Raw genomic sequence first — 24,425 nt, 5'->3', positions numbered from 1 at the left:
ACTACTGAAACGTTGTGCATGAGGTAATAACATTGTATGTAACAGTGATGGGTGAGGGGATGTCGAAAAATAGACAGATCCGAAAATGAAAGATGGAGTGAAGAAAGGAATATAAATTAAGGCCAGGTGAGTGGCAAGAACCAAAGACATGTTGCAGTGCTAGTTCCCACTTTGGGAGTTCTGAGAAACTGTTGCCTTGGGGAAGAATTCAGATGGCATGTGTGGTGAAACAGGCACCGAAGTCATGACTGTCATGTTGTACAACATGCTCTGCAACAGGATGTTGTGTGTTGCCTGTATACACCTTCTGCCTATGCCCATCCTGACTTATAACTGGGTGGTAGTCATGCCGAGGAAAAGGCCGAACAGCGTTTACATAACAGCTGGTATATAACGTGTCGTTTCACAGCTGGCTTTCCCTTTGATAGTATATGTTTTACCAGTTACAGGACTGGAATAGGTGGTGGTAGGAGGATGTGTAGAGCAAGTCTTGCAGGGGAATGTTCCCAGGGTAGGAGGAATAGGGTAGTGAGATGGGTGCCAAAGGAACGTACGGTCTGACAAGGATATTGCGGCAATTGAGAGTGTGATGAAAAGCTATTCTAGGTGTGGTGGGTACAATCTCAGACAAAATGGATCTCATTTCAGGGGATGGTTTTAGGAAGTTGTGTTCTTGTCGAAGTAGCTGATTAATACATTTAAGAGCAGGATAACACTGGGTGACAAGTGGTGTGCTCTGAAGTTGTTTTTTGGAGGGATCAGTAGTACCCAGATTGGATGTGATGGCCTGGGAAATCTGCTTTTCAACTAGGTTGTTGAGGTAATTATGTCCAGTGGAGGCTGAAGTGAGACTGGTGGTGTATTGCTGTAAAGAGTCTGCATCTGAACAAATATGTTTGCCTCAAATGCCAAGGCTATATGGGAGGGAATGTTTGACATGGAATGGATAGCAACTGTCAAAGTGTAAGTATTTTAGTAGGTTTGATGTGGAAGGAAGTGTGTAGCTGGTCTTACATACAATGCACTTAGCTTTTCACTTTTATTAACTCGTGAACGATGTTTTAGTAGTACTGTCTGTCTTGCATATTACCCTGTCTTCCACCTTTAAGCTCTCAGATTTTCAAATCTCATCCGGTGCAGCCCCCACCAATCAGTCTTTCCTTCTCAACCCTTCCAGTAAATCTCCCCTGACTCGGGTTTTGCACAACTTTCCTGAATTATACCCCTTTCCCTAAACATCTCCAGTCATTTTCCTTCACTCCTCTTCCTTCCCATTTAGCTCTTCTGTGAGAACAAGGAGCCACTGGCCCAGAAACTTGTAAATGTTAAACCCTGTGTGTGTGTGTGTGTGTGTGTGTGTGTGTGTGTTCCCATGTCCCTGCTTGGCGAATAGACTTTTTTATCTGTCGATTTACATTGTGTTAGAATAGTGGGTCATGTTCTGAGCTCAAAGGTAATGAAGAATCCCAAACAGAATGACTTGTTCCATGTCAACAAGCATTGATTCTGAAAACATCGGTCATGTAAAATGTGACTTATGCTTATTTCACATGACAAACTGAAAGCAGTGGATCAAGGCATTCAGGTAGCTGCAATATTTCTTGGTTTCCAAAGAATATGATGCAGTATATCATTAACCCTTATTAACATCATGTGGAGCTGTTGTTGTTGTTGGTTGTGGTGGTGGTGGTGGTGGTGGTGGTGGTGGTGGTGGTTTTCAGACTGAGGATTGGTTTGATGTAGCTTTCCATCTAGTCTATCATGTGTATACCTCTTTATCTCCACGTAAGTACTGCAGTCCATGTCCACCTGAAACTGCTTGTTGTAGTTGAGCCTTTGTCTCCCTCTACAGATTTTTGTGCCACCCCTCCCCCCTCCCCAGCTTAATTCAGTACCTACTCGTTAGTTATCTGCTCAGTGTACCTAATCTTCAGCGATCTTGTGTAGCACCATATTCGTAAAGCTTCTATTCCGTCCATATATGTATACTGTACAACACTACATCAACTTTACTATTGCTGTCATAAGTTATTTTGCTTCCCAAATAGCAAAACTCGTATACAGTGTTCACTGCCTCATTTCCCAATCTATTTTGCTCAGCATTGGCTGATTTAATTTGACTATATTCCATTGCCCCTGTCTTACTTTTGTTGCTGTTCATCTTGCAATAACTTTTCCAAGACATTATCCAGTACATTCAACTTACCTTTAAAGTTTTTGCCATATCTGACTGTCATTTGCAATCCTCAAAATTTTTGTTTCTTCTCCCTGTACTATAATTATCTTTCCAAATGTCTTTCTGGTTTCCTTTACTGCCTGCTTCACGAACATATTGAATAATATGAGAGACAGGCTAAAACTTTGTCTCACCCTATTTTGACTACTGCATGTCCCTCAGCTCTTATAGTTGTAGTCTGGTTACTGTAAAAGTTCCAGTCAACTTTTCTCTTCCTCTATTTTATTCCTGTGACCTATAAAATTTCAAAGTGTGTGTTCTAGTCTACATTATCAAAAGCAATCACTAAATCTACAAATGAAAGAAGCTGGCACACTCTGAATGCACCACAATGTATGAAAGATTACATATGAAGAATGCCTCAAGACTGGACCATTTTCCAATGGTAGTCAGTTACTGTCTTTAGGTGTTTCTTAGATGGTTCAGTCCATCGTGAATTGTCCTAATAGATTCATACCTATCCGGTTCTCGGTCAGCTATTCTTGTAAACTAGAGCTACAGTTTCTCTACATGCCCATGTCCACAAATACAAGTTTCAAGGTTTTCCTTACATTATGACAGTACTGCCTCTTTCTCTTGTGTATTGTGCCTGTAAATCTTTGTTTCTTTTAGTTGTTATTTGTAGTTTGAGAATCATTGTTCCTATACCACTGATCCCAGTATAAATGTGGACATCCTCAAAGAGGACAGGTCAGTTGCTAAGAGATCTAATATACTTCTGTCATGAGGGAACATTCAGACTCTCTCCTCATAGGTAGTTTTCAGATAAAGCATTTAATATTATTTTTGAGGCTGTTGTGCCATGTTCGCAACTTACAAAACTGCAACTATCCCAACTGATTGTTGGCTGAGACTGGTGATCTGTAGTAGAAACCCTTGACACTGAGTATTGCTAAAACATCCTCATACACAGCTTCAATTTCTATCTCAGTAACTTTGAGTTTCTTCCATACTGTAACAAATATATTGCCACTATTTCCTATTGGCGTAGGATTTTGATACACAGTTAGTTTTAGCTGAACAAATCTCACTGCTGTCAATTTTGGTTTTGTAGCCAGCTTTTTGTAACTAATATTATGTGAGCTCCACTTCTTCTTAGGAATGCTTCCAACTCTTGGAAATTATTACAAATGTTTTGGCATTGGGTTTCTAGGATTTTAGCAGTCTCATTGATGAGGGCCATTTCTTTGATATCTCATACCAATACTGAGGTCTGTTATTACTATCATTATATGGGTAGGGAGGAGAGTCACACAGTCTAAAAGTCCCTTGTGTATGCCCCACACACAGTCATCTACCTGGGCGGCAGCTCCTGCCATGTAGTGCATCTGGGACCCATTTATGGTGACCATACAGTTCCCAATACTATGGTGTAAATGTAGGAAGTCAAATCCTAGCTTGTTACAGAATATTCAAAGTCTCTGGTTCAAGCATTCCACTTTACTCAGTTCTGATAACAACACTGCAGTTTTGAGCTTTGATGAAATTAGACCCTGTAGAGTCTGGCAAGACATGACTTAGCAGGGTTAGGGTCATAGCGCTCCTAACCAAACTTCAGTACTTCCAAATCTAAGAGTTTGGTCCGTATGCAATATTGCTCCCATGTAATGCCATCATGTTCCCCGTCATTGTCATAACTTGTCTTGTCAGTCTGTCAATCTTCATATCATCCATAATACATTTAGTTAACAAGGTAGCAGACATTGACTTACCATGCTGTCTTCAGTGTGAATTCAAGAGCTACCAGTCTATATCTGTTCCCCATAAAGTGATCCATGGAGATGTTTAACTTACGAGAACCAGCATGGCCTGTACATCTAGAAGAGACATTAGGATCTGCCATTTTCTCTCTCTTATGCATTCCCGTTGTTGGTTCGCGGTTAGAATAGGCCCAAGATATTCCTGCATCTCGTAAGAGGCGACTAAAGAGTGTCTCCCACATTTCAACCTAATCACTTGATGGTCCCCTTTTAGGGTCTGTCCTACACATCTCCCAAAATTATCTGAAGAGTAGTGAGAGGGCAAACAAACAAAGTAGTAGTCTGATAGGAAACTGGAGACTTGGGTGGCCTTTGCACCACCACTCTCTAATAGTTCTGCTTCCGAGGACGAGATGGAGATTCTGACATCCCTGAGTTCCTAGATCTCACCGACACCTCAGACACAATGGTGCTGGGTGTGAGCACTCATCCGCTGGTGGCAAGTGACCCTGAGGAGTAATCTGCCTCCTTGGTACCTTCATGTCTTCCCAGGTGACAGCCGAGATGGTTCCTCTGAAAGGGCACGGCCGACTTCCTTCCCTAATCCGATGAGACCGATGACCACGCTGTCTGGTCTCCTTCCCCAAACAACCAACCAACCCAGGTGACAGAAAGTGTCATACTCCAGTGGATTTGCATTGGTTTCGTTTCCCACCTGGATGAGTTAGAACTCTTTAAGTGTCATACCTGCTTTTTGTATGGCCCTTCTGAAAACCTGGTTTCCGCAATGTGGACCCCCGCCCTTCATGGCTATCAGGGGTACTACAAAAACCATACTGGCTGTGACAGACTGTCAGGTAGAGTTTGTATCTAAGTCCGTACCTCTGTCTGTAGCAAACGTGTGCCCCCTTCAAAGACATTTATAAGCAGTGGCTGTCAGGGTGAGGACAATGCAGGAAATTACCATCTGTAACATGTACCTTCCTCCAGATGGTGAAGTGCCACACCATGTATTAGCTGCACTAATCTCCCAACCACCCACCACCCCCATACCTTTTCTATTTCTGGACGATTTTAACGTCCATAAGCCTTTGTAGTGGATCTGAGGTTACTGGCCATGGTAAAAATATCGAGGATATCCTTACTCAGTACAGATGCCTCGACTCATTTCAGTATGGCACAGGCACATACTCAGCCATTGATTTCTTGGTTTGCAGTCTTGTCCTTCTCCCGTCTATCCACAGCAGAGCTCACGATGACTTGTGTGGTAGTGACCACTTTCCACTCTACCTTTCGCTACCCCACCATCACTCATCTGGACGCTTGTCCAGGTGAGCTCTTACCAAGGCTGACTGGGACGCTTTCACCCCTATTATCACCATTGAATCTGCATTGCATGGCAACATCGATGTGGTGATCCACACCATCACTACTGCCTTTGTTGCCGCAGCTGAATTTTCCGTCCCTTGTTCCTCAGGTTGCCTCCGGCAGAAGTCGATACCTTGGTGGTCGTCTGAAATTGCTGTTTCCATTAGAGATTGTAGGTGAGCCCTTCAACTTCATAAGCGTCATCTGTTGCTGGAACATCTCATTGCCCTCAAATGGCTGTGCGTCCAATTCTGTCAGCTCATCAAATGACAGAAGCAGGAGTGTTGGGAAAGATACATCTCCACCATTGCCACACGAACCTCTCCTTCCCAGATTTGGACCCAGTTCAGATGCCTTTATGCATATCAGACTCCTATAGGTATACCTGAAATTTCCACACATGGAGCTGTATAAGCTGGTCCAGACCAATTGCTGAGTGTCTTGCCGAGCATAATGCTTGCACCTCTGCATCTGAGAATTACTGCCCCATCTTATGTCTCCTAAAACAGTGGGTGGAATGATAACATCTGTCTTTTGCTCCATGCCACCCTGTGCCAGATAATTCTACCTTCAGTGAGTGGGAATTCCTCAGTACCCTTGCGGATTGTCCTGATGCAACCCCTGGTCCTGACCGCATCCATTCCCAAATTATTAAACATCCAGCAGTGGATTATCAGCACCACCTCCTTGCCATCTACAAGCACATCTGGAGCAAATGGTGAAGTCCCATCGCAATGACGGGAAAGTATCAACATTCCAGTGCTAGAGCCTGGTGATAACCCGCTAGATGTGGATAGTTATCATCCTGTCAGCCCCACCAATGTTCTGTGCAATGTATGGTGAGCCAGTGGTTGTGTTGCCTCCTCGAGTCTTGGGGCCTTTTGGCTCCGTCCCAGGGCAGTTTTCGGGAAGGTCTCTCCTTCACTGGCAACTTGGTCTATCTGGAGTCTGCCATTCGAATGACTTTTTCTCAGTGTCAGCACCTCATTACCATCTTTTTTGTCCTGACGAAAGCCTATGATACCACTTGGCGACACCATATTCTTGCTACTCTGCGTGAGTGGTATCCCTTGTGAAACCAAGTTGATGTTCATGCCCAGACAGGCCATTTTCAAAGTAAACGGCTGCTCAAAATGGGCCACTCCATGCAGACTCAGGCTGATGGCCAGTGTTACACTGTGGGGGACATTCACATGGTCTTCCATGGGACCTGTGGTAGTAATCAGAAGCACCATGACAGCTGTGAACTATGTGAACATTATTAGGGACTACCTGCATCCCTTCATGCTGGATGTCTTCCGTTCCATGCACAGTATTTTCCAGTGTATAACATTCTGTGTTACCAGGCCAAAACCATGCTACAGTGATTTGATGAACATGATAGTGAAATTATGTTGATGACTTCCCCACCAAATTCATCTGATCTGAACCTGATGGGGCATTTCTGGTATGCTATTGGAGGTCAGATGTGTGCTGACAAAACACTGGCCTATACTTCTTGGGAACTGTGTGACCTGCATCTGGGATAATCTAATAATGATGGATATTGGAACACAGTATTAGGGGAAGGAATGGAAGGAGAAGTTATGAGAGAGTATTGGCTTCACTGCAGTAATGAGAGAGGAGGAAGACTAATTGAGTTCTGCAGTAAACTTCTGCTTGCAGTAGTAAATACGTGATTCAAATTTCAGGAGAAGAAGATGTATTCTCAGAAAAGACCTGTAGGTACAAGAAGATGAAATCACATACTGGATTGTAAGGCACACTCAGAAGTAGATATACACTCAGATCGCAATTTTGTAATGATGAAAAGTTGTGTGAAGTTAAAATCATCCAGAAGGATCAGTATGATACTCAAGTACCAAGGACTAATGGCATGTGTTTGAAGATTTTAAGGCTATAGGTAGTGTGATGATTAAGCATTTCAGTTGAAGAATAATCAATACTTCTAAAAAGGGCACTCACAGATGTTGGATTGACAAACAAAGATACAAGGAAGGTAACTGCGAAGAAGCCTTGGGTAACGGAAAAAATACTTCTACTGATCCTCAAAAGTAGGTAGTACAAAAATGTCCAGGGGCAGAGAAATAGACAAACATAAGTCATTTAGAAGTGAAGTAATCAGGAAGAGCAGGGAAGATGTAAATAAATTGAAAATAGAAATATGGTCATTGAAAGGACTGATTCAGCAGGTAGAGAACTCAAAACAGCCTTGGGCAAAAGTAAAAGCAATGACATCAATATTAAGTTTGTAATGGAATTTCCACTGTTAAGTGTGGAGGACAGAGGAGATAGATGGAAGGATTACATTGAATGCCTCTACGAGGGTAAGGACTTGGCTGAGGACGTGATTGAGGAAGAAATGGAGTCAATATGGAAGACATAAGCATCCAGTATTAGAGTCAGAGCTTCATAGACCTTTGAAAGACTTGTGATCAAATGAGGCAGAAGGGATAGATAATAGACCAAAAAAGCAGCCAACTAGTCAAGTTGGTGTGCGTTATCTGAGTCTAGACGCATATGATCATACTTTTGGGAAAAACATCATCCACACAATCCAAAGATAACAAGGATAGATAAGTGTAATAACAAGCATCAAGCTGCTGACAAGAATAATATACAGAAGGACACAACAGAAGATTAAGGATCTGTGATAAAATCATCTTGGGTGAGGAGCCGGGCGGTGGCATTGTCTTGTCGAATCATTTCATTGAGTTGCGTACCCATGAGAGGGAGAAACTGTAAGTGCACTGGATACGAATGCGAGAATCTGTAGGATTGTTTCAGTCCTATCCAAAGACCTCACCTTCAGTCCCACACCCATGTTCAGATATGCTGCACTTGTCAAAGCCTACTCATTCTCCCAATCCCTACACTGGATACCCTTTTTGCTACCAGTCCCTCCAATAGAAGCCAGCGTAGTCCCAATATAGTACCTTGCCTCTCCTAGTCCATACCACCATCCAAATGTGACACACCTCCTCTCCCAACTAATCACCTCCTGATTACATACCAGGAACTCCTTATCTCAAAGTTACCTTCACTCTTCCTCCCTGGATCTCTGCCCAGGAGCACAAACCTCCGAACGGAAGAGAAAACAGCGCTCCACATTCTCAAGACAAATCCTTATTTAATCAACCTCCAGCAGATAAAGGCTACTGCCATAGTGATTTCACCTTAAGAGTCTGGTACGACCCTCAATCTCTACTCAGATCCCCCAGAGTATCCAGGCCAAATCCATCTCTCTGCTTACCTCTGTGACCCCTTGCACACCTCCCAAAATCCATAAATCCATCAGTCTTAAATGCCCCTTTGTAGTTTTCCTCCCATATTAAAGATAAGCATCACTTTGCTCACAGAGACTCAGCCATCCAAACCCCATTACCACAGGTTTTCTAATCATAACTGTTGATGCTACCTCCCCAAACACCACCATCCCTCGTGTGTGCCCTCACAACTATTGAGTACTACTTCTTCCTATATGCTTCCAACTCCAAACACACCACTTCATTCCTTTAACATCTAATTAATTATGACCTCGCATATAACTACTTCACCTTTGAGGGAAAATGTACATCAGATCTGCAGTATGGCCATGTACACCTGCTTGCCCATCCTCCTATGCAAAACCATTTATGAGGCGTCTAGAGTAAACCTTCCTAGCCATCCAGACCCCAAACCCCTTGTCTGGTTCAGTTTCGTTGATGACATCTTCACGATGTGACATGATGTGAAGCCACTGCCAAGATACTAAATCCTCATTCCTCAACACCTTCTCCTCCATTCACTTCACCTGTCCTCAGCCAAAAGCACCACTGCCTTGGTCCGGACCAATGACCAAGCAGTTTGGTCTCCCCCCCTGAATTTTGATCACTGTATGTATTATCTGATCTCTTCCACACCAAAAAATCTCTCCCATGTAGGCTAGCCATTTGTGGCTGGCACATATCCAGTGACCAGAATTCCCTTGCCCAGTATGCTGATGGTGTCAGTAAGGTCTTCACAAACTGACACTATCCCCCAAAACTCTAAATCTGCAGAGAGATTTCCTGTGCTATTTTCTTTAATCCTCCTAATATCTCCAAAAACTGTAAAGGAGCATCCCCTCCTCATCGAATATCATCGTGGGATGGCACAACTATACAGTATCCTTTACCAGAGGCTCAACTATACATCATTGTGTCTGGAAATAGAATATCCTTTCACAATCCTTCCCATCCCTCTCAGAGTGATATTCTGCAACCCACTCCATGCAAGTAACATCCAGATCCATCTTTATGCCACACCCAGTCCCAACCTTTGCAAGACCTCTCTGAGACACCCACTCAATACATCCCACAACAGTCTTGTCACAGGCAGTGCTCTCAGAGGCAGGGCCACATGTGAAAGCAGTCATTTCATATACCAGCTCTGCTGCAACTTCTGCACAGCATTTTATGTGGACATGGCTGCCATCCAACTGTCCACCAGAATGATTGGTCACTGCCAAACTGTGGCCAAGAACAGAGTTGACTATCCAGTGGCAGAACATGTAGCAGAGCACAACAAGCTTGATTGCAGTGACTACTTTGTGGCCTGTTTCATATAGATCTTGTCCCTAATGCTAGCTTCTGTGGATTGTTTAGATGGGAATTACCCTCTCAACACATCCTTGAGTCCTGTAATCCTCCGTGGCTGAATCTCCACAAACCTCCTACCCTATATTACCCGAAGATGCTAACTTGACTCATTCTTCACCCACACCCCCTTCACAGTCTCCCCTTGATCTGTTCTGTCACCCTCTTCCTATCCATTGCCCTGCATCATCATTATCATTGTGTGCTGCTTGAACTCACCAGTGCAAGTGCATATACCGTCTCAGAACAGTAAATACAGTGTGGATGTACAGGTGTGTGTGTGTGTGTGTGTGTGTGTGTGTGTGTGTGACTTCTACTTCTAAGCTAATTACATTCTACTAGTATTTTCATTACAATCAAAGTATCGATAACGAGTTAATATTAAGTGGATAAAAAAAACACAATTGCAGCTACTTGTGTTCCCCACAATAGTACAGATATTGACGTAGCTATTTTTTATTTTGATTTTATTAATATTATATAATATTAATATATCCTCATTTGTGTCTTCCTAGACCTGAGTGTAACATCTCTTTTACAGATGACTTTGCATCTGAAAGTACATTATATGCAATATCTTCTATTGTGACTTTTGAAATGACAAGCTTGGAGAAGCCTGTTATTAAAGAAGCAATGACAGAAGAAGGGAAACATGGTTCAAAGGAAATCGAAAATTGGCTTAATACCTCAGAAGTAGCATCATCTAAAGAAACTGAAAAAGCTGGAAGCTGCATTCTTTCATTATGTCTTCTTCGCAAATTTTTGATGCAATTTCAGGGAAGACAAATCTGGCTTAATAATTACAGATGTTCAAGTTTAATCCCAACACTGCTTCAGACATATGGAAGAATTCTGTCTCACATACGTGAAATAGGCATGGTAAGTTTTCTATGAATAGCTATAAAATATTCTAGAAGTCTAATTACTACACACATTGTAACTGAGTTCGTTGAAATAATAACGTGTGTGTGTGTGTGTGTGTGTGTGTGTGTGTGTGTGTGTGTGTGATGCAACATTTTCTGTAGTATCTACCAATGGCACTAGTTTTTCTTTTTGTTACAACTGCCTGTGAACTGAAAAAGTCAGCTACAAATACACTTCCCCTTATTTCACTACTCTCTCTCTCTCTCTCTCTCTCTCTCTCTCTCTCTCTCTCTCTCTCTCTCTCTAATATTGAACTGGTATTGTTTTATAGTATGTATCATTTTTCCAGGAAATGAGCACAATGTAGTCTAGATTTAGGTAGTATAGGAAAAGTTTCACCATATTTTAGTTGAAAGATTTGTAAAGTTATGAATGTGCTGTAATCTACCTTGGTGAGCCAAAACATTATGACCACCTCCTTAACAACATGTTTGTCCACATTTGGATCACTGAGCGAGGTGGCGCAGTGGTTAGCACACTGGACTCGCATTTGGGAGGATGACGGTTCAATCCCATGTCTGGCCATCCTGATTTGGGTTTTCCATGATTTCGCTAAATCACTTCAGGCAAATGCCAGGATGGTTCCTTTGACATGGCCCAACTGACTTCCTTTCCCATTCTTCCTTGATCCGCTGAGACCGATGACCTTGCTGTTTTGTCTCTTCCCCCAAATCAACCCAACCCAATCTACATTTGGATCACAATACAGTTGTGATTAACATCATGTTTGTGCACATTTGGATCACAATACAGCAGCGATTCTGTGTGGCATGGATTCGACAAGTCATCCGTATGTTTCCAGACATATGTGGCACCAGATGTCTATGCATAGATCATGTGATTCCTGTAAATTGTGAACTGGTGTTGGTGCCTGATAGCATTCTGTATGTTTCCTTTGGTTTCAGATCATGTGAATTTGTGGCCAAGTCATTGACATAAGTTGACTATCAAGCTCCTAAAACCACTTTGGCTTGATTATGTCCTTGTGAAATGGAGAATTATTGTGCTGGAGGGTGCCATCGCTGTTGGTTGTTGGATGTTAAGCGTGAAGGGATGGAAACAGTCCAGGCTAATTTTCACATAGTCTACAGCAATGATGGTGCCCTCACTTAGTACCATAATCCCATAGAAACCCAAGTGAGTGTCCCCCATTGTGTAATATTGCCCACACCAGCTTGCATCTCTGGTACAATCCATGTTTCAGGCAGCCTCAATAATGTTGTAACCGGACATGACCGTCAGTCTGGTCTAACAAGATCTCTATTAGGTACCACTTTTCCATTGATCTATGTTCCAATTACAGTAATCTCATGTTCACTAAAATTGTAATTGATGATGTCATTGACTCAACATGGAAACATGTCAGGGTTGTCTGCTGTGGAGCTCCTGTTCAATAACGTGTGCTGAACAGTGTTCTCCAAAGCACTTGTGTCTGCATGAGCATTATATTCAGTTGCAACATCTGCCACAAATTTCCTCCTATCTACATCAGGGATTGGGCAATCCTCCAACCTCCATATTCTATGATGAGACATGGTCATCCAACACCTCATCACCTACTCATGGAATGACTGTGCTTGAGTTACTTTCTATAGATACTCACAATAGTAGCAAGCAAACAGCTAACCAGTTTCGCCATTTCCAAAATGTTCTTTCCAGGTGCAAGGCCATAGCAATCTGCCCTTTGCCAACATCACTTATGTCAAAGGATTTTGCCATTTGCAGTCCATATCATTTGCAGAGTGATTTCTCAGTTGATTGTGCTCTCCTTATATACCATATTTACCCGATCATAAGTTGGAATGTTTTTCCCAAATTTGTTATTCGCATCTTAATCTGCTGCTGTTAGGGTCAACGTTTTTACGTTCTGTAGCAGATGAATATAGGGGATGTCTTTGCTACAGACGAAACTTTTACAGTTGAGGTCATGTGCAGATTTATTTTGAAGAATTCAGAAGGGTAGGATGGAGAACAATGACACCAACTTGACTGAGAATTAAAACGGATATGGTGAGCGGAGCTGTAAGTGGACAACGAATTTTTTGTGCTGTGCGAATGTTGCCACCTGCCTTAGCTTTTTATGAACACCAGTCAGAATTAAATTGCAGTTTGCATGAATCTGTTTGTAGTCAGAATTGAACTGACTTGACTTTAAAGTTGGACAACTACTCACCACTAGTATGTATTTCTGCCAGAGACAGTAAAAGTCTACACAGGTGCCAGCAACAATGTAAATTTTTTGTGCACCAAGTTTGTCAGCACTCTCTGTGAGGTATGATGGGAACAAAAGAGAGTGTCAGCTGCTGGTTCTTTGCAGCCAGTGAGAGAGCAGCAGGCAGATAATATGCTTGGAAGTGAGAGATGAAGAAATAGCGTCGCATTCTTAAGTCAGTAAAGAAGCAAAATTTGCTACATATTAAGAAAAAACAGCTGCATTCTCAGGTCCTACCATAACCACAACCTTGGAAATTGCAGTATATTTGGAGGACACAGCTAAATTTTTGTGTCAACAGAACTACTCACATTCATTCATTAGGTGAAATTATTAACTCGGTTAGTGTTACCAGTGATGATGATTATGATGATGATTATGATGACGAGGATTAAAAATAGTGGCGCTACAGATGACTGGCTTATGTAGTGAACAAAAAAGAACTGGAGATAAAAATTAATGTAAACCATTTCTTTTTATTTCTTCTTTTAACATTTTAGACAGATACTTTATACCACTAAAACAGTTCGTAATTGTGAACAATGGAAAATCCAGGCTGGAATAATGACAGTATTACAAAAGGGTGGATTGCTACTCACCATATAGTGGAGACACTGTGTCGCAGATAGGCACAACAAAAAGACTGTCAAATAAGCACGAGGGCCATTCCAAAAGTAATTCCTCCTATTTTTATTCATGGAAACTACAGCAGATACATAAATCACATCAGCACAGATAAACAGAGCAATATTTCAGCTACAGACCATCATTTCTCCACATAGTCACCACCATTCGTTATGCAAATTTGCCAGTGATGAACCAGAGTCTGCATGCTGCACTTGTAAAAATCAGAACCAGCTGAGGCTAACCACTTCCTAACAGCTTTGATAACAGCATCCGAGTCTTGAAAATGTTCGCCACATAGTCCATCTTTCAGAGGCCCAAAGAGATGGCAGTCTGAAGGCACTTAATCAGGACTGCACGATGGATGTGGTGAGACAGTCCAGCCGACTTTTGCAGTGAGTTGCATGGTGGCAAAACTGGTGTGAAGCGTGGTGTTATTATGTTGCAGGTGAAAGTTGGTCTTCTTCTCTGGCCTTATCCTGGGAATTCGGGCTTTCAGATTAGTCAGTGTTGTCTTGTAGCATGCTGAATTCACAGTTTCTCCAGGACATCCAAAAGAACCACACCCTGGCTATCGCAGAAGACTTTGCACATCACTTTGCCTGCAGATGGCTGCGTCTTGAATTTCTTTTTCGACGGAGATTTCGCATGTCGCCATTCCATGGACTGTCTTTGGATTCCAGCTCATAGTGGTGACACCTCATTTCATCTCTGGTGACGATGCTATTCAAAAAACTGTCACCTTCAGCTTCATATTGGTCCAGCAGGTCCCAACAAATTTCCATTTGAAGGGTTTTTTTTTGTTCCTTTGTAAGCATCTGTGGGACGCATATCACACAGACTTTGCAAGTGCATATGTTGGATTCTCAATTGTTCCAACAGTGTTTCCAAGACATTACAGCTGACATTCAGCTTTACACACAATTATCTGGTCTTTACCCATGATCGGCATGGATGATTTGATCAAGATGCTCTTCACACAAATTTGTGTGGTTTTTTATTTATTTTTTTTTTAATTTTATTTATTTATTTTTATTTTTTAATTTTTTTTTTTTTCCTGACTAGAATGAAGGCCTTTTGGGCCGAAAGCTTACTTGCTTGACAGTCTTTTTTTTTTGCCTATCTGCAACTCAGATTCTCCAATGTATGGTGAGTAGCAATCTATCCTGTTCATAATATCGTCAGTTTATAATGTTCATTAGTCAAAATATGTTAGAAACAAAATTTTCTCAATGAGCCTCTTAAAACGGGGGATGGGGTTGTTACATTCGAGGTTGTCTTATACACTACTGGCCATTAAAATTGCTACACCATGAAGACGATGTGCTACAGATGCGAAATTTCACCGACAGGAAGAAGATGCTGTGATACGCAAATGATTAGCTTTTCAGAGCATTCACACAAGGTTGGTGCCGGTGGTGACACCTACAACATGCTGACATGAGGAAAGTTTCCAACCGATTTCTCATACACAAACAGCAGTTGACCAGCGTTGCCTGGTGAATCGTTGTTGTGGTGCCTCATGTAAGGAGGAGAAATGTGTACCATCACGTTTCCGGCTTTGATAAAGGTCACATTGTAGCCTATCACGATTGCGGTTTATTGTATCGCGACACTGCTGCTCGTGTTGGTCGAGATCCAATGACTGCTAGCAGAATATGGAATCGGTGGGTTCAGGAGCATGATACGGAACGCCGTGCTGGATCCCAACAGCCTCGTATCACTAGCAGTTGAGATGACAGGTGTCTTATCCGTATGGCTGTAACAGATCATGCAGCCACATCTCGATCCCTGAGTGAACAGTTGGGGATGTTTGCAAGACAACAAACATCTGCATGAACAGTTTGGCGATGTTTGCAGCAGCATGGACTATCAGCTTGGAGACCATGGCTGCGGTTACCCTTGACGCTGCATCAGAGAAAGTAGCACCTGCGATGGTGTACTCAACAACGAACGTGGGTGCACAAATGGCAAAACGTCATTTTTTCGGATGAATCCAGGTTCTGTTTACAGCATCATGATGGTCGCATCCGTGTTTGGTGACATCGCGGTGAACGCACATTGGAAGCATGTATTCGTCATCGCCATATTGGCGTATCACCCAGCGTGATGGTATGGGGTGCCATTGGTTACACGTCTCGGTCACCTCTTGTTCGCATTGACGGCACTTTGAACAGTGGACGTTACATTTCAGATGTGTTATGACCTGTGGCTGTACCCTTCATTCGATCCCTGCGAAATCCGACATTTCAGCAGGATAATGCACGACCGCATGTTGCAGGTCCTGTACGGGCCTTTCTGGATACAGAAAATGTTCAACTGCTGCCCTGACCAGCACATTCTCCAGATCTCTCACCAACTGAAAACGTCTGGTCAATGGTGGCCGAGCAACTGGCTCGTCACAATATGCTAGTCACTACTCTTGATGAACTGTGGTATCATGTTGAAGCTGCATGGGCAGCTGTACCTGTACACGCTATCAAAGCTCTGTTTTACTCAATGCCCAGGCATGTCAAGGCCGTTATTATGGCCAGAGGTGGTTGTTCTGGGTACTGATTACTCAGGATCTATGCACCCAAACTGGATGAAAATGTAATCACATGTCAGTTCCAGTATAATATATTTGTCCAATGAATACCCATTTATCATCTGCATTTCTTCTTGGTGTAGCAATGTTAATGGCCAGTAGTGTATGTTCCGTACGGTGTTACTGTGTCACATGCCTGCAATTCCATAGGTGGCATTCAGTCTTGTAGTGGCAGTGTTTTGGACAATTAATATAGAAATAGCAGTGTAATTGAATAGTGTTAAACATGGTCACCTACACTACGTGATCAGAAGTATCTGGACACCCCCAGAAACAAATGTTTTTTTATATTAGGTACATTGTCCTGTCACTTACTGCTAGATACTCCATATCAGTGACCTCAGTAGTCATAAGACATTGTGAAACAGAAGACTGGGATGGTCTGCATAACTCATAGACTTTGAACGTGGTCAGGTGATTGGGTGTCACTTGTGTCATGTGTCTGTATGCAATATTTCTACACTCCTAAACATCCCTAGGTCCACTGTTTCCAATGTTATAGTGAAGTAGAAACGTGAAGGGACACAAACAACACAAAAGTGTACAGGCCGACCTCGTTTGTTGACTGACAGAGACTGCCGATAGTTGAAGAGGGTCGTAATGTGTAATAGGCAGACATCTATCCGGACCATCACACAGGAATTCCAAACTGCATTAGGATCCACTGCAAGTACTATGACAGTTAGGCGAGAGGTGAGAAAACTTGGATTTCATGGTCAAGCAGCTGCTCATAAACCACACATAACACCGGTAAATGCCAAATGACACCTCGCGTAATTTGATGAGCGTAAACATTGGACAATTCAACAGTGGAAAAACGTTGTGTGGAGTTATGAATCATGATACACAATGTGGTGATCTGATGGTAGGGTGTGGGTGTGGTGAATGTCCAGTGAACGTTATCTACCAGCATGTGTAGTGCCAACAGTAAAATTTGAAGAGGCCATAGTGTTATGGTGTGGTCGTATTTTTCATGGAGGGGGCTTGTACCCTTGTTGTTTTGCATGGCACTATCACAACATAGGCCTACACTGATGTTTTAAGCACTGTCTTGCTTTTCACTGTTGAAGAGCAATTTGGGAATGGTGATGGCATCTTTCAACACGATCGAGCACCTGTTCAAAATGCACGGCCTGTGGCGGAATGGTTACACAACAATAACGTCCCTGTAATGGATTGGCCTGCACAGAGACCTGACCTGAATCCTATAGAACATCTTTCTGATGTTTTGGAATGCCGACTTCGTACGAGGCCTCACCGACCAACATTGATACCTCTCTTCAATGCGGCCTTCAGTGAAGAATGGGCTGCCATTCCCCAAGAAACCTTCCAGCACCTGATTGAACATATGCTTGTGAGAGTGGAAGCTGTCATCAATGCTAAGAGTGGGCCAACACCATATCGAATTCCAGCATTACCGATGGAGGGCACCACGAATTTGTAAGTCATTTTCAGTCAGGTGTCTGGATACTTTTGATCACATAGTGTATTTAGGCACATTAACTCGTACTTTCCTGTGTAAAGTAAGTTGTCATTTACCAGTCAGTAGTATCTGAGATTTAGGTCTGACTGCATAAAATGGTTTAGTTATCAGCTCTCTCAAATTTTGAAAAGTGCAGTATATTCTGTTCTGCACCACAAATATCACCGTCAGTTAATATAGTACATGAACAAAGCCAGTTAATAGGAAAGATTGTTGTAAATTTGTCAGTGTATATATTAATATGAATTTAACTGGAGGAATTGAGTGGTCTCCTTTACTCATAAAGTATATAAATTATTACAAGTAACTGGGCCACAATGGAAAGGGTGGAGTGATTGATTGGGTAGGGCCAACATAAGCACTTTAAATATTTATTTTAAAATTACAAAGTCGCACCAACTTGGCCTCTGGTAACCAACAGCAATACTCAATGCAGTTACACAGTACAGTGTAAACACTTTCTATGAAATTATTTGCTAGAGGAACCAATCCATAATCAACTTCCTCCTTTCCGCACTTACCAACGAGGCGTAATAAGTATAACCACATCAACTATAAAATCTTTAAACTTACAGGAATGCACAAGTGAGTTTACAAATTTTGTTTAGGACTCATAGAAGCCTCAGTGGTAGCCAAACGATCTTAATGCTCACTAACATTAGTTTTGATGCAGTTTGTAACAAAACATTATTTCTTCTTAGTAATGTCTGGTTGTGCCACCCTGCTGCTCCATCTCACACCTTGTCCAGTGATATGCTCCATTTGTGTACCTCAGTCCACATTAATACACGACAGTATCAGCTCCTACACCTGAAATAGTTTAGTACCAGAGACCAGAAACAACAACAATTTTTAGAAGGAAAATAACTTCAACTGCTGTCACTTAACACCACTAATAAACAGCCAGACATGAGTGAGCATCAGATAATTCCATAATTAGTGACAACTCCCACTTTACAAATCTCTTTAATACTAGACACTCAAGCAAACATTTAGTCTCTAAGACCAAGGCTGCACGATCCACAGAAGACAAGGATGAGTATTGTGATAATGATGCACCAAAAGTTAGTGTTCAACAAAGATGAGCTGTTAATATTGGCAAATAGCAGTACCTTTTGCAAATTTTCCATTAACCAAGTGGTTGCATTAACACTTCACGTGTCTCGTGGCCTGAGGCTTGTTACATGCACCACTGTGTACTCTTAATTTCTGTGCCTGTAGCTTCCTCTCTGCACGTAGCTAACACTTATGCCAGCTAAGCTTCCATCCAGGAAACACTGTCGCACTCACTTGGTGCCCCCCTCACACACACCCAGGTTCCTTCCATCTCCGTGCGCTCATTCTCTCTCTCTCTCTCTCTCTCTCTCTCTCTCTCTCTCTCTCTCTCTCTCCCCCCCCCCTCCCTCCATCCCCCCTCTCCCTCCCTCCCCCCCTCCCCCCTCTCCCCCTCCCCTCCTCCTCTCCCTCAGCAATCAGCCAATAGCTCATACTCATCTGTGACAACCTGGCTTGAGTTGGCATAAGTGAGCTGTGACTTCCTTGTTTGTTTACAGATTCTTAGGTCCGTTAACTGAACTGTCACTGGGATGAGGAATTCATGTATTTCCAGGGGACCATTAAATCAAGCTAACAATTTCTAAATGATTTTTTTTCCAAGACCCTGCTGACACCTTGAAAATTGTGCGCAAAAATACTATCCCCAATTAGATAATTCTTTGGTCTCCACCCCATATTGTACCTGCAGGCCTCTTCCTTTGAGCTTCTTTGAGGTTCTGCTTAACTCAACTCCAGGGTGCAACCATCCACTGAGCTTCACACTTCTCAGGCAAAATGTCATTGATAGACCATAAGTTGCACAATACAGTTGCCATTTGATATTCCAGGAGTAAATGAGCAGATATGGATAAGTGACTCTCATGGCACATGCTGTTAAATGTTATAGTGACCCACAGGAATGAGCAGTCACATGCACTCTGATCCTTATTGTGGTACACTATGAGAGCCAATTGAAGATTTCAGTCAGTTGTTTATGCACAAGATGGATTAGGATAATAGGGCAAAGTGGTTACATGGTGTGCCCTATCCTTAAGCAAAACTGCTTCAACCTATGAGCTGTAAAGTTAGTAGCACATCTGTGGGGCTCCAAAGGTCCCAAAAATACTGTGCGATTTTCTAATTTCCACCTGCTTGGTTGTAGTAGGGGTGGGCAATAACCAAATGAATGTAGTAAGTGCCTATACACAAGCTAGGATGTTCTTATTTCCCACCTTTGACCTGGGTAACAGTCCTACAAAATCAATATACATTCTTTGCCAGGTTCTATCCATGGTTTTGGACAAATGATACCCTTTCTTGCTGTTCTTACTAGGTTTGCTGAGGACACATACCTCACAACTAGATACTGTCTTTCGTATCCTTCTGTCCATCACTGTTCATACTGTTGTCTACTTTCTTCTCGAGTTTTAAAAACTCCTAGTTATCCTCCTGCCAGAGACTCAAGGAATTACTTGAACAATAATGCAGTCTACTCTCTGGATACAATGACCTTAAGTTCCCCACTACTTTGCACCATACAGCAAACTACCTTATCCGTTAGGGCATACAGTTTGCTGCTTCCCTATTCAGGACCCTTCCTTTAATCTCCTTAATCTGCTCATTCCCATCTCGGAATTCAGTTATGTCTCAAAATAGATGTGGTATGTGAATAAATACGGAATTTGCTAATTGAGTTGACTCAACTCATTCCCTGTTACTGTCATTTCCCACGCTCTCCTCCTGAGTGCTGAACATCTGACTCAGCCCATTGGCAACCACATTTGCATATCCCTTAGTATTATTCACAGTGAATGTGAAGACCAAAGTTCTAGTAGCCACTCTGGCAATACACCCCATTTCTCTTGGTCAAGCTAGCACCCAACTCACTTCATTTGGTGAATTGCATATGGCGATAAATCTAGCTGAAGAAAATGTTTAATGGTTTATACCCACTCTGGATCAATGCACATCCTCTCACCTGACACCACATGTCCTAAAAACTTAATAGAGGAGTAGGCAGATACCACCTTCTGTGGGTTAACAGTGAGCACTGCCCTTCTTAAACTTTCAAACCCCTTTCTCAAGTGTTGGATATGCTTATAAATGGAACTACTGTGTATCACCAGATCAGTGATGCAGTATTTAAATTTTATATCAGAGATAACAGTGTTCATATACTAACAAAGAGATAGAGGGGCTGGCCAGTACTTACCTCAGCTCAGTACAGCCGATAGATACACACAAAACAGAACTGAAAATTTACATTCTCCCCACACCACCCAGAGTTGCCTTTCGTCGCCCCCCTAACCTCCGTAACATCCTTGTTAAACCCTACAATATTCCCAGACTACCTTCTCTACCCAGCGGTTCCTACCCCTGTAACCGACCCCGCTGCAAAACCTGCCCCATGCATCCCCCCACAACCACCTACTCCAGCCCCGCTACTGGTAAAACATACACAATTCAAGGCAGGGCTACGTGTGAAACTACACATGTCATTTATCAACTGACATGCCTGCACTGCACAGCCTTTTACATCGGCATGACAACAACCAAACTGGCTGAGCGCATGAACGGACACAGACGAACTGTCCCCCAGGAGATGCCCAATACCCAGTAGCGGAGCATGCCCTCCAGCATAATTCTAGGGACCTAGGAACCTGCTACACCGTATGTGCCATTTGGCTTCTCCCACCCAACACCTCCCATTCACTCTTCAGTCTTCTCCTCTTTCCCTTTCCTCTTTAGCCATTCACGCATCTTTTCATCCTACATAGTTGTGTTTATCTTTATACTATATACCTCTTTACTTCTGTATGCATCCTCTTTGGTTTGAAGCTGGCACAGTACTTACAGTAGAGTATCTTTGGCTTCCCTCTGACAACCATGCCTCCATCCTTGCTACCCTCCCGTTTTACCTTTCCCTGTTGCTTCATAACCTGGGTTGTGAGTAACTGAATCCACTTTCCCTTCTTCCCTTTTTTCCCCTCTCTCCTCCCTGATGAAGGAACAAAGTTCCGAAAGCAGGAATGTAAATTTTCAGTTCTGTTTTATGTGTATCTATCGGCTGTACTGAGCTGAGGTAAGTACTGGCCAGCCCCTCTATCTCTTTGTTAGTATTTGTTTCACATCTTATATGAGATTTTCCATTAATCATAACAGTGTCCATAATCTGTCATAGCACCTCGGCCACTGTTGCTAATCTGAAAGGCACCCAATTGAATTCGAACAGTTTCCAATCACTGCTGAATGTAATGACTGGCTGCGAACCTTCCTCCACTGGTATTTGATAATACATCTGATTCATATCTAAGGTTGTAAACACTTTTCTTCCCCTAAACCACCAAAAGCAGGAGTGCAAGTCTGGCAGTAGCACTGATCTCAATATCATTTTCTTTATCAAATCATGGTTATCTACTACCAGATGATTCCCTACGTGAGACTTGTCAAGGATATGGAGCAGCATAAGGTGATTTTGATGGTTGCATGACACCTTGTTCTGGCATCCTTTCTACAAGCTCTTTCAATATTTTCATCCTATGTGGTGATTTATGGTAACTTCTTAACAGGGATTCAGCTAACTCGGTATGATCTTTAACCAAATTTATCAGCCCCAACTCCTCCAGAAATACGAGGGTATTTCGGAAGGTAACGATACACCATACGCCAGAGGAATAGAAGAGTTTTGGCGAGCAAATTGGCAACACTGGTGTTAACCTTGAATCATTAGCTTTCTCCTTGAAGTCGTTCGGCAGTTGAACGTTGCTTCTGGTTGGAGTAGGTCATGTTTAAAATGGCTGCACCGATTCAGAATCCCGCCAAATGTGAAGTGCGCTCCATCATACATTTTCTTCAAGCAAACGGTCAGCGACCAGCGGATATTCACAAAGAAATTGTTTCTGTTTATGGGAACATTATGAATCAACGAAATGGTGTCCTTATTTCTCTGAAGGTAGGACCGATGTTCATGACGAACAAAGAACAGGTCAGCCATCTGTGATCTTTGATGCGCTTCTTTGGAGAACGGAGGAAGCAATTCATGCGAATAGACGCCTTATATTGAAAGAATTGCATCAGATCGTACTGGACAGGATGGGCTTTGCACGTGACTTCCTCACACGCTATGCTGAAGCAGGTGATGAGTTCCTTGATCACATTGTGACAGATGACGAGACATGGGTTTATCACCATACACCTGAATCCAAGCAACAATCAATACAATGGCATCATTCAAATTCACCAAAAGCCAAGAAATGCAAAATGTCGATTTCAGCGAAGAAAATCATGGCTTCTGTTTTTTGGGGCAGACAAGGCATTCTCCTGTTGGAATTTATGCCTCCTGGAGTGACAATTAATGCTGCTGCATATTGCCAGACTTTGAAACGTCTTCGAAGGGCAATTCAAAACAAACCCAGGGGAATGCTGACAAGTGGAGTCTGCTTGCTTCATGACATCACTCAGCCGCACACAGTGCTCGTAACCAAAGCACTACTCAAACAATTCAAATGGGACGTATTGGACCATCCGCCATACAGCCCGGACCTTGCACCCACCGACTTCCATGTCTTCCGTTACCTGAAGTCACATCTTGGTGGAAAAATCATTCCACGACGATGAAGAGATCAAAGATGAAGTTGAAATGTGGTTCCGGCAACAGGCGGCAACCTTCTATGACTGTGGGATACAAAAGCTTGTGCACTGACTTAACAAATGTTTTGGTAACGGGGGTTATTATGTCGAAAAATAACAAATAATCCATTTGATAAGATTTAACTGACGTTTTCTAAATAAATGTTCTATTTAAGGACTGTGAGCCATTGTATCTTTACTTTTCGAAATGCCCTCGTACATCAGGAAAATCTGTGCATATGCTTTCGATTTTCTCCCTAAGGAACCCATCTAGATGAGTCAGCTGTTTCTTCAAAGCATTCGAGATTCCTCTGCTGGTTTGTCCTACATAGTATTTGTCATCAGTTGTTGCCATAACTACTCGTTGACCTTGCTGGCAAAACTCAACATACTCATTACCCTAAACTTAAAATAAAACTCTTGTCCTGACCAGTCAGGAACTAATCCAATCCTAGCAACAAAACTGGCCAAAAAAAAAAAGAGAGAGAGAGAGACATTCTGTAGCCATATTTTCAATCTCCCTCATGTTAATCTTCCAGGTATACTTATCAGTTTCAACCTCAATTTGTAAAATCCACTTTACTCTCAGACTCTTATCTATCTGCAGTCACATATTTCTCCATATCCATTCTCAACTTCTCCATTTAGAAACTGTCTGATGCTCTACAAACCATTCATAGTCAATAGCTGAAATTGTGCTGCACAGGTGTAGCAGAGCATGTAACCTCAGCACACATGAATGGCAAAGTTGGCATCCTAGTAGCCCTTATTACACTGATTAACCTCCCCTTCCCTTTTAGAAACCGTCATAATTCCTGCACCTGATCCTCCTCCACTACACTATCCTCCTTTATGAGGGCCTGCATACCATATCTTCAACATGTTACCTTCAATGATACAATTTCACTCCACTTTGGAAAATAAAGATTTCTTTGTTACAGCCTCTTATCATACTTTTGCTCTTCCTTTTCTCCTACTGCCTGCCAATTGCTCACCGCTTGTCTATTTTGT

The 24,425-nt window shown here is 42.5% G+C and overlaps 1 protein-coding gene across 1 annotated transcript in view; it reads left to right on the top strand.

Annotated features, from left to right (window-relative positions):
- Nucleotides 1-24,425, top strand: part of LOC124787979 (nucleoporin Nup188) — a 264,531-nt gene that overhangs the window by 188,293 nt on the left and 51,813 nt on the right. The window contains exon 19 of the mRNA XM_047254995.1: nt 10,462-10,799. Within this exon, the coding sequence (XP_047110951.1) occupies nt 10,462-10,799 (338 nt within the window). The remainder of the gene's footprint in view (nt 1-10,461; nt 10,800-24,425) is intronic.

The sequence above is a fragment of the Schistocerca piceifrons genome, chromosome 3, assembly GCF_021461385.2.
Source record: "Schistocerca piceifrons isolate TAMUIC-IGC-003096 chromosome 3, iqSchPice1.1, whole genome shotgun sequence".
Classification (NCBI taxonomy): domain Eukaryota; kingdom Metazoa; phylum Arthropoda; class Insecta; order Orthoptera; family Acrididae; genus Schistocerca; species Schistocerca piceifrons.
The sequence above is the reverse complement of the archived record's forward strand: the minus strand, read 5'-3'. Positions and strand labels throughout refer to the sequence as shown.